Source organism: Camelina sativa, chromosome 5 (assembly GCF_030686135.1).
Source record: "Camelina sativa cultivar CO46 ecotype springtype chromosome 5, ASM3068613v1".
Lineage (NCBI taxonomy): Eukaryota > Viridiplantae > Streptophyta > Magnoliopsida > Brassicales > Brassicaceae > Camelina > Camelina sativa.
The window spans coordinates 5,148,608-5,163,999 of NC_141884.1; the positions used below are offsets into that span (position 1 = coordinate 5,148,608).

Sequence of the window (15,392 nt, forward strand, 5' to 3'; positions counted from 1 at the left end):
CTGTTACTAAAGTTTGTTTGCCAGTGATGTGATAGTGTTGATTATGTCAAAGCTCCCACCTTTGTTTGAAATAGAGAGTTCTCTCCATGTATGTATGTTATTGAAAGGTCAATGTTTTCGTTGACTTTCACTTCATATTTAGATGAGTACTCTGTTCTGTTGTTAAATGGTAAAAGGCAATTTATGACAAACAAAAATTAGCTCTATATCTATAATAAGCAAAGTTGGAAAGTTTCGGTTTATTTGACTCTAAAAGATTTGTGACCATTTTGCATAACTTTTATACAACAAAAAACGAGTTTATTGCTCTTCTTACTTAAAAGCATTACATTGAACATTTCACTGCACAGATTGTAAACCTCAACACTATTAACAAAAGTCTCCAACCAAAAAAAGAAAGAAAAGAAGTAAAAACTATGCAACAAATGAGAAGAAGCAGATACTAAATCATCAATCACACCACACAAAAAGTGCATGTGAAGAAGCTTAGAGAGGCTTGAAGTAGAGGTGATGATCTGAGAAAAGAACCCTAAAAGCTTGTCTGCAGTTACACTTCAATCTAATTACAAACCCATCTCCTGATCTCTCTATCCTCATCCCTCCTCCGCATTCTTCTTCTTCTTCTTCTTCCACTTCTTCTTGGTCCTTATGCGACTCTTCTTCCACTTCTTCTTGTTCCTTATGCGACTAATGAATGATATTTCACAGTAAACTTATCAAAAACAGTAATTGAGTAATCTTAAAGACTAAAAAAGCAGAATGATTAAAGAATAAACATCAAACCTCATAAGCATAGTTAGTCTCTCCACGATTCATCTCCTCTACGCAATGGTTAACCTTATTCATCGTCTGTTTAACCAAAACCCGATTCAAGATTCTTGATTTAGCATTAGTTAAAACCAGAATGAGAGAAACAAAGAATGCTTAACTATACAACAAACCTCTGTATCAGAAGCAGACGGCGTCGTATCTTGCTTCTCCGAAACAGGGCTTGTGAGATTCGGGTCATGAACAGAGGAAGAAGATTGGTTGTTCTCCGGGGAAGTGAAGAGAAGAGGAGAAGTGATAAAGATTGGTTCTTCTTGAGGGGAGAGTTTTCTTCGTTTGGACTGATCAGAATCGTCGGAAACAGGGGAGGCGCGTTTCAACGGAGGTGGTGTGATCTCATCGGCGGGTAACAACAAGGATGGGGAAGGAGAGTAGTCGTAGTAAGGTCGTGGAGAAGTGATACGGAGGAGAGAGAGATCAATGTCGTTGACGCTCAGATTATGGTTACGGTCTATAACTTTGTCTTCCCTCATCATCATCATCATCATCTTCTTCTTCTTCTTCTTTGTTTACTCTTCTTTTGCTCTGCTTCTTCCTTCACGAAAAAAAATAAGTTTTGAGAATGAAAGATTATTAATCACGTAATCCTTTTGCCTTTGGAATCTTCAAGGCTTTATAGACTCGGTTTAAAGATTCCGGTTCAATTTCGGTTTAAATTAAGAGTTAAACGGTTTACGTAATTTACAAATTTTTATTATTATTTTTTAGTAAAATTCATATAATCAACACGCGACGTCTTATTTATTACATTAAAATCTACTCCGCCGTGATGAGTGTCGCCGGCGTGCACCGTTTAACTCTTTCTCTCCCGCCGGTACTCGTTTTTTTTGTCTCTTGCTCTCACGAAACCTTGATTTTTTTGAGATAAATTAGTAATCTTGCTGCTCTGTTTCCAGAAATGTTATCTCCGTAACTTCATTAGCAATGGGAAGCACACTCCATCTCTGCTACCACATCGCTACTCTGTATTCCACCATAGTCACCGGCTGGTTACCTCCTCTAGTCAAAAAGTTGGTATTTTTATTATTGAGAAAAATACTTTGGTTCGAATTCGAGCTGTGTCTGACCTCTCTCTCTTTGTTTGTACTTTCTTTTAGGCTTCGAATAAATCTGATGCTGAGGCTGAGGCTGAGTCTTCGTATGGTGAAGGTATTCATGTATTGAGAGTTTACATCAACGATTCAGTTTATGTATCTTCTATACTCTTTGGTTGATACATATATATTCACTCCTTTTTTTGTGTTTCTTCCCATGTTTGTTTGTTATTGAATTGAGTTATGACACTGTCTTCTCTTACCTGCTTTTCTAGGTGAAATGTTGGATAAGAATGGGACAAGCAGGAGCAACCCGTTCGTTTCAGAAGAGTATGTGATATACTACTAAATCTTTGCTTTGGTATATACTTTTCTAATGCTTCTCTGTAATGACACGCTTATGAGTTAGAAAATATGACTGTGGCTGGCTACCATGTTAAAACTACTTCATTGTTTCCATGTTTTGTTTGACACTCCCACAGAGAACTGAGTATTGCAGTTTAATGTTTATCTTTGCTTTTCATAATGATCTGCCTGAGTTACTTTGGTTTCCCACTTCTGTGGTGATCATGAAAACGTCTGTTGTTTTTCTGATATGGTCTGTCCAAGTATTAGATAAGATAGTTCCGGTTCTGTTCACTGTGATTGAGATATGCATTGCAAAGGAAAGATTTGGGGAATTAATATAATCTTTAAGATTAGAAATATCTCTTCCTTTTTCCTTTTGATGATTTTGCCCGCCTGGATGTGCTGCAATAATTGCAGGCTTCTCAAGAAGTTGAAGAGATATGGACTCTCTGGAATACTATCCTATGGGTTACTTAATACGGTCTATTACTCCACAGCTTTCCTCTTGGTGTGGTGAGTAGAATAGAATTCTGACAGTAAAGCTACACTGGAAAATTGTTCTCCATCATAACATACTTGAGCCTGAACTCTGAAGAGTGACATCTATATGTAAATAGGTTTTATGTGGCCCCAGCACCGGGAAAAATGGGTTATCTTGCTGCGGCTGAGAGGTATGAAATATTCTTCAGCATTTTCTTAGTGTTAAAAGGACGTGAGAGATTCGTGTTGCATGCAGATTTCTTAAAGTGATGGCCATGGTCTGGGCTGGAAGCCAAGTTACTAAGCTCATCAGAATCGGAGGGTAAGTAGCTAATATAAGCTACTTACTCAGTTAGTTTTCTGTAGCTTAAGAACATCATTATGCTCTCATTCTAGTTTCATGGGTCTGAGATGCCTTTGAGTAAGCTGTTTAACTGCATCCTGCCAGATTATGATGATGCAGTTGTAATTAAAACATTTCGTATTGTCTCGTCATGATAGATTTGCTTGCAGACTATGGCATTATTGTTTTAGCATCAACAACCAAAAAATCATTTGATTTGCAAAGTTCATAATAACTAATAAGTGTAGAAACTTTCTGTATTAGTAGGTCCTGAAAAAGTGCCAAGTACTTCAACCTTTTCATGTGTAGGTTTTAGTAGAGATAAGTAATTGTTGTTTATAGATATTGGTATGTCGCTTTAAGATGCATGTGGTGATGAAAAATGTACCTTCAGTTTGATCCTTTGGCGCCTAGTAGACAATGCAAATCTACTGTCTAGGTCTTAGGCCACAAGTAATGGTAAGCAGAAGTGGGCATAGTATTAGTAGATAATCTGTAATGTTAAGTGAAAGTGATTCAAAACCAGTTATAAACATATATATATATATAGTAGATGGATACAGAGCAGTTGCACTTGCACTTTCATTTCCAGTTTTGATTATTGTCGATCTTATGTTGTGATGTTGTGATACATACCCGTGAAGAATGTTGATGGATGCAGGGCAGTCGCACTTGCACCTATTGTTGATAGAGGATTGTCGTGGTTTACAGTAAAATGCAAGTTTGAAAGTCAGGGAAAAGTGAGTGCACCAGTACATTTATTTCTCTAAGTAACACGCACGGTATGTAGATAATGATGATGAAAAAGTAGGTGATAAGTTAACCTGTGGATGCATTGCTCTTTTGACAGGCTTTTGGCGCATTGGTTGGGATATGTCTTGGTCTGGCTTTGATGCTATTTGTCGTTGTGACACTGCTTTGGGCATAGCACAGTACATTAAGTACGGGTTTTGGCTTTTCTTGTTTAACAGAGATAGATAATATATGTGTAAGAAGAGATAATTTTAAAAACATGGGAGCAAGCAATGTTTCCAGAGAATTTCAGTCTCTCGCCACAGAAGGCCCAATTTTTGTTAGTTTTTTTTACGAAGGCCCAATTAGAGCCCAAAATGGAGTCAGCCAGCCGGATGGATCAGGGCAGGGGAGGAGCTATATAAACAACCGCGTGGAAGAAACCTAAGTACAAATATCGACGGACCAAAAGCATCAGCAGCCGAATTATCCACAAACCTTAAGAGGACGAAGGAGACACGATCATGCTGTTACACTATACCCGTCGCAGTAGGGCTAAGATTCTAGAGAAGATGAAAAAACCTATGCCTACTATCAGTGTAATTTTATTATATTTTTGTTGATGGGAACTTACAAAAAAATTTGATTGGACTAATAATTATTTTGATTTTATCTTTTAACAATATATATATATATATATACAATGATTTGGTCTTTTATTAGCCGTTCGAGGCCAAGGGTTCGATAACATACGGTTTGTGTAGACTGCGGGAAGTGATCTGTAATGATCAATCTCCTTGTTGTAGCTTAGTCAATCTTTATGCTAAGATGGGACTTCATCGTTACAATTTGTTTCAGGTCACTTCTTCTTACCCCACATGAACATGAACATGATGCTATCTTTATATAATCTATTACTAGTTACGGTAAATCAATAATGTCTGTCTTGATGTATTAGGGGACAAACTATCAGCTCATTATCGTAAAGAAGTACCATTACAAATTGATTATTGCTGCTACCTGTTACTACATAACTTTGGTTGCAATGGATCCATCTACCTCTTTGCTCCACACTTTTCATATTAGAATCGGTGAACGCAAAATTGCCGGATTTGTTTTGTTGTGCAATATTGTTAGAATCCGAGGTAAAAAAGAAAACTCTGACTTGTGTTTTGATGTGCAATATTGTTCATTTGTTGTCTACACGTCAAGTCTTCCACTTGCTGATTTAATCTTTGTATAGGGGAAACCAATAAGGACGAGATCATTTCATACGACTTGCCAGGTAGCATGCCTGAGTGGCCGACAGAGGATCCTTTCGACAAGAGAAAGCGATTTTACGTGGTAAGATTATTATTATTATTAAGACACTCTTTGACTTTTGCTTTGTAGTTATGTTTGATATTTATGTTTTGCTTTTTTGTAGTTGAACAAATCAGAGGTCCAAGACAATGACTGGATTCGTCTTTACTTGGAACTTGCAGTCGCCAAATATAGAAGTACCGACATGGATCCTGATCTGTCCGACTTGAAGATTGTGAATGTGGCTATAGATACGAGCGAAGATCTCAGTGAGGGACTCAATGCCAAAAATGCAACTGTCTACATAAGTTACAAGGACTCGTGCGAGGATCGGGTTCGTAAGGATGTTGATCGCATAGCTGTAGTTAGAAGCACCTTCTGTGAGCGTACAGGACACTTCACTCTGATGGGTAGGCATCAGAGTTCAGAACTTATACCAAAAAAGGGTGCGGATCAGAGTTCAGAAATGATACCAAAAAAGTGCAAGTATCAGAGTGAGAATGACTCGTGTGAGGCTGGGGTTGGTGAGGATGCTGACTGCATTACAAGGAGCTTCAATGAGGTTGGTGAGGATGCTGACCGCACTTACAAGTAGCTTCAATGAGCATACGTGACGCCTCAGTCCCATGGGTCAGCAGAATCTGAGTTCAGAAAAAAGTTTTAAAGTATCAGCGTGTTATCCGCCGGCGTTTAAGCGTCCTCAAAAAGTGGCAGCTTTTGAGTCTTAGGTGGCCACAAGGCATACAAAAACCATGGTTTTGGCTTGGCTCGTCCTCTGCAGAAGACAAGATCCATTTGAAAATGTATGTAAGATAGTAAACTATTTACGGTTGCCGACTAAGTTATTTGGTGCGTTAAGTGGTTTAGTCTTTGTGCACTGTGTGGTTTTTGTTACGTCTTATGCTTGAGACTAATTTAACATTCTGCCTTGCTTTCAGACGTCTAAATTTTTACTGTTTCTCACTTATAATTTAACTGCGGAAAAATCTCTTCACTGTGATTTGAAATTGTCAACACAGAAGGTATATGAAGAGACGGAATGTGAGAAAAACTTTCTTCACTAAAGGCTAAAGCCCTTTTCCCTGAAACTGAGAGCCTTTCTTGTTGTGTTATGAGTAGACATCATGAGTTTTTATGTTATAGAATATCTTTTTTCGTAACAGTCCCTCTTCCCCTAATTTCAGTGGGCCGTATTACGGAGATATGATATCACTGATTACGGAGATATGATATCACCAATTACGTCTATTAAGGTTCCATATATGTATAGTAGATTATACTCAATAACTCTGTATAGGATACCCTAACAATGTACTCGTGTATATATATTCTACACTCTGATGTTAATAAGTGTATCACTTCTACAAACCTTTACAGGCCGAACACCCATAACTACCTCTACTTTGAATACTTATCTTTCTCAATATCTTAAACCCTAGATGAGAAGGACGGATGCCGTAGATGTTGTTTGTTCTCTTTCAGGAGAAGCTACTAATATATGTAATTTCCTTTAATCCTACTTATTGGGTATCTCTTAACACTGTTGTATCAGGGTTGATAAAAAGTTGCAGAAGATGGAAGCTGTAATTGTGAAGGCAAAAGTCATTTCCAGTCGACTGTAGCAACGTTGACAAGAAAGTTGAGACAGATGCTCGATTTGACTGAGGATGTAGCTAGTTTCCACATGAAACAGAGTGTGTTCCTCTACCAGCTTGCAGTACAGAAAATGCCTAGCTAAGAGTCTCCTTTGCTTGTCAATGAGACTAAATGTGGAACATTTCAAGTCAGCTTCACTTGAGGATGCCATTAGTGAGAAGTTTTTAAATCCCTCATTGCTTCATCATCTCCGACAATATAATTGCATCGTCGGTTGTGAATTATGGAGTGAATGCCGGTGTGAAGTCATGCACTGTGAAAATGGGTCAGCGAAAGAGTTTGAAGACAGTGAGTTTTGTACTAACGCTTGCTATGCAAGTTATTTTGTTGCCACAAATAAGTTCTATTATTTGTCTGATGTTTGAAAGGAAAAAAGTATTCGGCTTGAAGAAATGTATTTGATGACCATAGATGAGAGGAGAAACTCAGAGGATTGGATGTTTGATTATGCTCTGCAGCGTGCTGTTAGCAAACTAAGGAAGAGGAAATTTGCGTTACTCGTTGAGGCATTTGAAACCGTGCTGGCTTGAAGACTAGTATCTGGGACAATCATATGCGTTTGTCTAGTTTTATATTGTAACTATTCTAAAATGGTGAAACAATCAAATGTTGTTGTCATTAGTTGCTATATAGATGTTGAGTGTTGTTTTCATCATCTATAATCTGAGGATTTCTATTGCTTTATGTTGTCCGGGTTACCTAGAAGAGAGGCATGCGACAGTATAGGAAACCAAAAAATCAAGTGCCATCATCCTTGATCATACGCATTAGCAAAATAACAGGAGTATGAGTCTAAGACGAGAGACCTACGAGTTAAAAATGAACCCATATACACTTGAGGGCGTCCACAAGAGAACACATAGTATTATATGACTCAGAGCCCGAAACTAAATCCTTGATGACTTTGTTGACAAGATACTAGTGGATGTGAGCTATGGGAACACCTGCAATTATTCCTTTGATGAGAGTGTCAAGCTCCCCATCTCCTCTGTTTTGCAAGCTGCAAATGCCTTGGTGATATCCTCTTCACTTTCAGATCCTTGCTCGCATTTCGAGCTAACTCGAGAACTTCTGCAGTTGATGCTGTGTAGATTCTTTGCAGTGGCACCAATACTTTCATGTTCTGAAACTCTTTGCTTGAGCTGACCATGAATACGACCCACAGGACACTGAAAGAAGACCACATTGAAAGACAAAATAAGCTAGAGCACAGAGAAAGGCTTCCCATTAATCAGGCAGATGTCTTCTTGTACATAGATATACATTCAAACTGCAAACATTTATATAGGGGAACACACAAGACACTTCAACTAACCACACAGTTCTTTTATTTGCTTGACCATTCATCTACTACATCCTATAGCTATTACAACGTATCAAGTGATTATCATAGTAAAATACACTGCAGCAATAAAGCCATATAAGAAACATGGACTTGTATAAATTCACTAGTGATATCTATAATTCGGCTTTAACAAGGAAGAATCCCAAAAGTAAACTAATGACAATATCAGAACAATGATTGGAGTAGATATTTCCAGAAAAGAAAAAAAAAAAGATGAAGAGAAAAAGAACACGCACAAACAAGACAAATAGATGCTCCCATTAAGGCTCACTCAGTACCAATTGGTAGTACTCACTATGTCTTTCTTCGTACACAACTTACAAAGAGTGCATACAGAGAAATCAAGTTCGTTGACATTGAGACTACCAAACTCCAGAATAATGCACACATTGCTACTTTATTGCAGAAACACAGAGTAAAACATGTGTTCCAGAAATCAGAAATTTCCCAATAATGCATCAGACATAGAACAAAGTACAAATCTTGTTCCCAGTTCCCAGTTCACAATTGAACATAAATCATAAACCTTTAAGCACATCAAACTCAAAACCACTCGATTCTCAACTCACAAATAAAAAAGGAGCTAGGGTATGAGGGAGACCTGAATGCCGGCACGAGCAGAGCTAGAGATGGGTTTCTTCTTAACACTGTCTTTGTTAGCTGCCGTATTCTTTGCAGCTCCCTTACGAAGTTTATTACCTCTTTTTCTTTTATTGGCTCTTTTTCTTTTATTAGACTCAAACGGGCTCTCCATCCAGTCATATTGTTCTTCGTTGATCTAATTACAAAACCAACAATTAATCATCTGTTATAACATAAGCACCACATTATAACAGAATAGCTGACCTCATATATTTCGTTCTCTGCTGCTTCTTTATCTTCTTTCTCTGTATCTGGGTTCTTATATTCCATATCAATAGAATAAAAGTTCGTGAGAAGGTAATGTGGCCGAATATTGCACGAACGATTGTCCTCGTTATCTTCTGTTCTTTTGACTCCAGCAAATAGGAACATGGTTTCGAGGGATACAGCAATGCAACCTTTATCTCCCTCCAAACCTATATCCTCCCCACTACTACTTTTGCAAATCGCTACCATCACACCATCAATTATTCGACAGTCACGTATTATCACCCCATGATAACCCAAGAATTTGGCTCCCCCTTCCTTTAACAGTCCATGGTTGATCTCAGAGCCGAAAGTACCCTCAAAGGCAAATAATGTAGCTGCCACTGGGTGGGTTCGAAGACGCTTTAAAGCCTGTGGTAGAGTTTGGTACATATAAATGTGGGTTATCTTTACCATTTTTTCGCCTGGAATAGGAATCCATTTTCTAGTACATGAAGGTTTCTCTCCGCGTACCCTTCTTTCTCTCGGGATACCAAATTTTTTCACGTACACTAATGCACATTCAATATCATCAGCGTAGCAGTGATGAACGGAACCATCAGAACGCGTGTGAGGTATAGCATACTTATTTGGATCAACTTTCTGTAACAGATATGCAGCAGAAAGGGGCTTATACCTTTCTTCCCAACCATGTAAGACACGAGATGCACTTATCAAGTCAGAGGAAGTATAAGTCCAGCAGTCATCATGATTATCTTGATCGTGAATCCAACCCAGAGCGTGTTTGAGTCTATTTCTAGGTTCTTCCGACAGTAAAAACTCAGCGGGTAACTGATGTGTCCCATAAAACACCATTAAGATACCTTCATTATCAGAGAAATGAAGATCACCTTTAGGGTTTGTGTCCAAAACATACTGGAATCTCTGGTTTCCTAAAACAACCTCTGCTGTTTCATGCGTGATTGTCTCTGATAGTTTCCCTTTCAACTGAGATCGCAACTCAGGAGAAAGCCTACTGAATACAACTGACCTCCTGACTCCTTTCATTATGACTGCCTCTTCATCTTCATCTTCTGAACTACTATCATCGTATTGACTTTCGGTGTCTGATTTTTCGCTTTCAGGATTATCCGGAATATCTCTGTCATGTCTGCTGCTTCCCAAAAGTAGGCGCCTAGGCTTTCTTCTTGAATAAAGAAACGAGCTCATTGACTCGGTATCTTGACAAGCTTCCATGGGAGCACTTCTGTTTGAAGAGAAGGGTAAGTAATAGTCTGCTGATATGGTTGACATCATTGATCCTCCTGCAGCTTCTCCGTATTTCGAGTTCACAGTTTGCTGATTTTCTGCTTCATAATCCTCGCGGGCTAGAAGTGGAGAGATGGAGACAGATGGAGAGGAGGAGATGGAAACACTTTTATTCACTTTATGATCCACGTCCATGGGAAGATGTTCAAGCTGTGGTGGTCTGACAAGTTTAAATGCTGTGCTCGACGAAACAAGAAGACCAGGATCGTCCTTGGTTCCATCTATTGCAAGGAAAGTGTCTTAAGTACACTGCCTAACGAAAGTACTCAATTAATTAATCGACCTACTCAAGCAGAATGTATATCGTACCAGATTCAATGAGGTTGACAAGACTCTTTCTTGCAGCATCACTATTAATGTCCATATGATTCCCTCTGTAGATCTCTTCTAGTTCACACTGCCTCTTAAACACCATTTCCTTCATTTTGCTGGACTTTAGGGCATTTAGTCGTTTCACTTCATCTACGGCCTATAGCCAAAAGATTAGATATACGAAGAAGATAGATTCTAGCTGAATGAGACATATAAGGGTAGATGATAATGCTAGCTAACCAAAATAAAAACAAGATCCAATACCTCCAGGATAATGTCCAGACCGAGACATCCCTTTTTCAAAGAATCATCAGCTGGACCAGAAAGTAAGTCACTGCAATGGTCAAATCTTCTCCTCTCATCCATAGGTGTTTCCATTATATTCCACAGCTCTTGCATGCTTCTCCCCAAACCTTGTAGCTGAAACAAACAATAATTTTAAGGTATCAATCCCTACTAGCTGTGGTTTGCTTTCATGGGGTTCCTGAATTCATTTCCGTGAATGCTGGTGCAAGGTTAAATAAGAGGCTACCAATAAAATTGCATTTCTTATACAAATCAGAAAAATTCTTTTTTTATTACCTTGATCAACCTCTCATGTTTCTCCTCCTTCAGAGACTTTACAAGTTCTGTTAACCTAGCAAGAGTATCATTGCTAATGCTTTTCGAATGAGTCTTTGATAACTCGGTCAAACTGCTATGAACACTACTCAGTGCCTTCGAGGAATCAAACGACATAATCTCTGACAAATCATGGACAGCACTGATATAAGAGTTTACTTTCTGCAGTCGAACAGCCTGAAAATGAAATAAAGATGATAAGCACATAACCAGAAACATTTGCAAACAAATACGTGTAGATATAATAAATGTAAAAAAACCTTTTCATTACGAAGATCGTGCAGATGTGCTCTAAGTTCATCCAACTTTCTTTGTGTCAAGTCACTTTCATCAATTTCTGGACCAGAAGTAACAGGGTAATCATTTCCCGCTATGTTGGAAGAGATCTCTGCTATTTGAGTAAGTGTCTCAGAGAGTTCTTTCCTTTGCAGATCCTTTTTCATCAGGAGATCTTCCGATACAGGATTGACAGTGGATATCTGCTCCTTCAGAGAGCCTCCTTTCTTCTCAAACAAAAAATAATAAACATATATAAGACAATCGTATTTGTTCTCTATGAAACAAAAAAATGGAGTGTTGCTAAGAGTACCATACCCTTGGAAACGAAATTTTTTCACCAAGTGCATGCATGACGCTGGCAATCTCAGCTTGAGCTTGAGCTAATGAACGCTGTAACTGAGCTCTGTACTTAGGAATTTCCTCAAACATTTTGTTGTATATATGCAGACATTCCTGCTCAAGCTCTAGGAGCATCTTATCCCTGTCATTGTAGCTTTCCCCAATCTCATCCCATGTTATCTACACCACAATAAAACAAACATCAAAACATTCCTGATCAAGTAGAGTTTAAGTAAGAAACAAAGGAAACATACATGCTCAATTAGTATCATTAGTATCATCCTAATCCTGATTTCGATTACTGCTCAAATCTGAGCTAGTAAGTCAGTTGATTCAACAAACGAGGCTAACTAAGAAGATGCATCATGCTAAAATCAACCCACGACAAAATTAGTGTAGAGTTCTTCACAAGAAAACCTAAAAAACTGTAAGCAAATATAACCGCGGAGGCATAATTGGGGAATTTCAAAGTCAGAGAGGAAGAAATTGAAGCGTGAAATAGTCAAATTTTCTTGGAACCGAAATCAAAGGAGATAGAGACGATCCCAATCGAAATTTCGAAACAAAATCTGGAGAAAATGAAGAAGCTACGCAAGAGGAGAAAGCGAAGAATCTGAGAACCTGCAAAAGATAAGTGCTAGTGACTGTTGAAGACGGACACATTTCCACCATCGTCGCCGAGAAGAGCGAAATTGACGATGCTCTGAAACCCTAGAAGGTGTCTCGAGGCTATCTGGTTAAAGAAGCGTGAAGACGATCCCGAGAGATTTCGTTTCTAGAGCGAGAGAAGACAGAGAGAGAGAGAGAGCAAATGTGAAACAATGATTTTGGCGCTAAATTAGAATTTTGCATATTATTTATATTTTCTTTTGTTTCTTTTTTTAGCGTACCCACAAAGCTCAGGTGTGAAACCAGAGAGTCCATTCACATTTGGACAGCTGTATTATTTTCCGTACATCATACTCAACAGCATGGGATTAGGATTATGAGTATTTTAATATCAAATTTTATAAAATTGTTTCGTTAAAACATTTTTTTTAAGAAACTGTAAAATTATATGTCTCCAATGGTAAATCCTGATTTTGGGCCCTTAAAAATTTTAAAGACTTATTTTGAAAATTTATAATTTTACAAGTATTATTTATTTTGTATAAATTTTTTAGCATTTTATATTTACAAAACTAATTAAATTATTGTATTTTATAAAAGTTTAAACAAAAACATTACGACATAATAGCATATTAAAAACAGATTACAAAAAAAACGATCTATATAGATTAGGGGTTCTTTCTCATAAACATACCAGTCAAATAATCCTCAGTCTCCAGTCCAAACTCCAAACTGTTCACTGCAATACAATGAAGAAGGGAGAAGTATTTTTGGCAAAATTACAGTTCCATAATTTGAAACAAAACAACACTTGGAAAAATGTCTATTCTACACCAAAGTAATGTAAAATCAACCATCATCCATCCTAAGAGACAATAACTGAGTTCGTGGAAAACAGCAATAAAATCACTCAGTTGAGGTGAAAGATCAACAAAGCCTTAGGATAAAATGCAGGATGAAACAAAAGCCTTAGGATAAAATCAATAACAATGAGTAAGACCAAGGTAGACAAATCAACAAACTGATAAAGAATCATAGGAGAGTCAATTAACTGCGAAAAGAAGGAGACTAGTGGCAAACTGAATTTGATTTATTGAGAAGACTAGACTGGTTCATTCAATTTCTCAACTGAGACAGGTCAGGCATAAGGTTCAAAGTTTATGTACTTTTTCCAAAGTTTGTGAGAGAACCAGCAAGAATCAGGTTATCTTCTTAGTACAACAACTAGGCCATGATATGATATTGGAAGGAAGGAAAAACAAAAAAAGAGTAAAACTGAGATCCAGAGACATACACCCCAAGTTTTTCTTCAGCTTCCGTATGCACAAGAAGAGTTCTAGTTTCAAGCCAGTGCATAAAAGCAAGCTGGGAGACCACCGCTTGTGTTTCACTTCTCCAGTCTCCATGGTACCTAAATTACAAAACCTTTTTTTAATCACTAAACCATTGCATTGCAAATACAAAAAAAAAAAAAAAAAAAAAAATCTAATACATCTTGCTATCAAATTTACCTATAGTACTCTCCAGTACACTCCCGAAGAATCTCAGCAAGCCGGCCGTAAAACTTCTCCAAATCGTTGATTTTTTCCTTAGATTTCTCGATAACCTCTGATGCATCCACAAAAATAAGCAATCTTATAAGTAACAACCAAGGTTTCAATGGAACAAAAGGCCACGTGTGACTCAATACTCATCCTTTCCTTAAGAACAGGTACACAATATCTTTAGTTTTGATTTTTGCTTCCCTTCAAAGAGAACTTCATCACCAAGTTCTGAACCCAGCAAGCCATTTCAAAAAGATGCAATTTTTAACCTATTTTCGAATACAAAAGAGCCAAAGACTACTCATTTACCGGGAATAGGTCGCGAGACTGATGAAAGAGAAGAAGGATGGCTTGGATTAGCCTCGTAGCGGACTCAATCTCCATAACCACAAACACGATTCTTCTCACGCAAAGCTGCAGATACTCCCACCAAAACACGGAAGCTCTCTCGAACTGTTTCAAACAAATGCAAGTTGTCAAATTAGACAAGAAGACTTCTACTTCTCTTTTTACATCTTTATTGTCTCCACAATCGAAGAATTCAGACACCCAGTTATTATTTTTTTCTTTTCGTGAACACCCAATTAAAACTATCACCGTAATAAAACATAACTCAGGTGATGAGGGAGAGAGATAGTTTTCTTTCTTTTTTTTCCTCAGCCAATCAGGTGATGACACACCCTCTATCCTTACTGAATCTAAACTAAAATAAGGAATGAAAATTTTGGCTGATTGTATTAAAATTAATCTGTTTAATTCCTAACCCCTTTTAACACCTTTTTTAGCATCACTTTTGGAGATTGCTTAAGCTCTTTATTTTGCATAACAAATGTGATTTTTTCATATTTATTATTTGTGATGGGTATATATAATACTTTGACTTTCTTTATGGTTTTTCTTCACTAGTAATTTACAACATATAACTCAATTATGAAAAATTCAGCTTAAAAATGTGGTTCAACTATACTAAATAATGAAAAACAAAATTAAGAATTCAACTTACATTGACTTCGCGTTTTCCAACTCATACAGTCATACTAGCCAAGATCTCAGTGAGGGACTCAACGCCAAAAATGCAACTGTCTACGTAAGTTACAAGGACTAGTGCGACGCTCTTGAAAATGTATATTAGATAATAAACTATTTGGTGCGTTACTTGGTTTGATTTTTGTTTCTACAACATGGCTTTGGTTACAACAGTATGGACTTGAGAGGCAGTGTGAACCTCTGATACCCTTTTTTGTGAAAATTGACCTGATGATATTATTTGTCCTGGTGGCCCGGTCTGTTCTGTATTTGAATCAATGATATATTAAAATTTAGCATCAAGATCTTATTCGTTTGCAATATTCTTTTTTGCATATACGTTATATTATATAGATGCACCCGATGCAGAAGAATTGTATGTCAACTCAAATAGTTAGAAAAGATTCAGATGAATGCTCTCTCTTAGGACAAGAGTT

The 15,392-nt window shown here is 37.5% G+C and overlaps 4 protein-coding genes across 5 annotated transcripts; 2 read left to right on the forward strand and 2 right to left on the reverse strand.

Moving 5' to 3' along the window:
• Window positions 1-238: 238 nt before the first annotated feature.
• On the reverse strand, window positions 239-1,416 carry LOC104788915 (uncharacterized). The gene is made up of 3 exons (XM_010514680.3): window positions 942-1,416; window positions 784-849; window positions 239-687 (listed from the first exon to the last, which is right to left on the reverse strand). Exons 1-3 carry the CDS (start codon window positions 1,314-1,316, stop codon window positions 487-489), a joined length of 642 nt encoding a protein of 213 aa, XP_010512982.2. The 5' UTR covers window positions 1,317-1,416; the 3' UTR covers window positions 239-486.
• Window positions 1,417-1,512: 96 nt separating this feature from the next.
• On the forward strand, window positions 1,513-4,072 carry LOC104785605 (uncharacterized). The gene is made up of 9 exons (XM_010510861.3): window positions 1,513-1,642; window positions 1,725-1,838; window positions 1,926-1,977; window positions 2,138-2,192; window positions 2,628-2,723; window positions 2,828-2,881; window positions 2,947-3,012; window positions 3,695-3,773; window positions 3,884-4,072. Exons 1-9 carry the CDS (start codon window positions 1,598-1,600, stop codon window positions 3,959-3,961), a joined length of 639 nt encoding a protein of 212 aa, XP_010509163.1. The 5' UTR covers window positions 1,513-1,597; the 3' UTR covers window positions 3,962-4,072.
• An 80-nt stretch (window positions 4,073-4,152) lies between these two features.
• Window positions 4,153-7,407, forward strand: LOC104785606 (UPF0725 protein EMB2204-like). Its single transcript, XM_010510864.3, has 5 exons — window positions 4,153-4,364; window positions 4,489-4,623; window positions 4,724-4,910; window positions 5,009-5,109; window positions 5,192-7,407. Exons 1-5 carry the CDS (start codon window positions 4,290-4,292, stop codon window positions 5,660-5,662), a joined length of 969 nt encoding a protein of 322 aa, XP_010509166.2. The 5' UTR covers window positions 4,153-4,289; the 3' UTR covers window positions 5,663-7,407.
• A 41-nt stretch (window positions 7,408-7,448) lies between these two features.
• Window positions 7,449-14,668, reverse strand: LOC104788916 (uncharacterized). Of its 2 annotated transcripts, XM_087513151.1 has the most exons (13): window positions 14,239-14,544; window positions 13,897-13,993; window positions 13,680-13,796; window positions 13,080-13,124; window positions 12,398-12,551; window positions 11,753-11,956; window positions 11,419-11,661; window positions 11,120-11,335; window positions 10,802-10,957; window positions 10,535-10,694; window positions 8,915-10,446; window positions 8,670-8,846; window positions 7,449-7,892 (listed from the first exon to the last, which is right to left on the reverse strand). In XM_087513151.1, the coding sequence occupies exons 5-13, from the start codon at window positions 12,446-12,448 to the stop codon at window positions 7,674-7,676; spliced, it is 2,958 nt and encodes a 985-aa protein (XP_087369277.1). In that variant the 5' UTR covers window positions 12,449-12,551; window positions 13,080-13,124; window positions 13,680-13,796; window positions 13,897-13,993; window positions 14,239-14,544; the 3' UTR covers window positions 7,449-7,673. The 2 variants fall into 2 exon arrangements, with proteins under 2 accessions (XP_087369277.1, XP_087369278.1); XM_087513152.1 differs by lacking the exon at window positions 12,398-12,551 and having other exon boundaries at window positions 14,239-14,668.
• Between the last annotated feature and the right edge of the window lie 724 nt (window positions 14,669-15,392).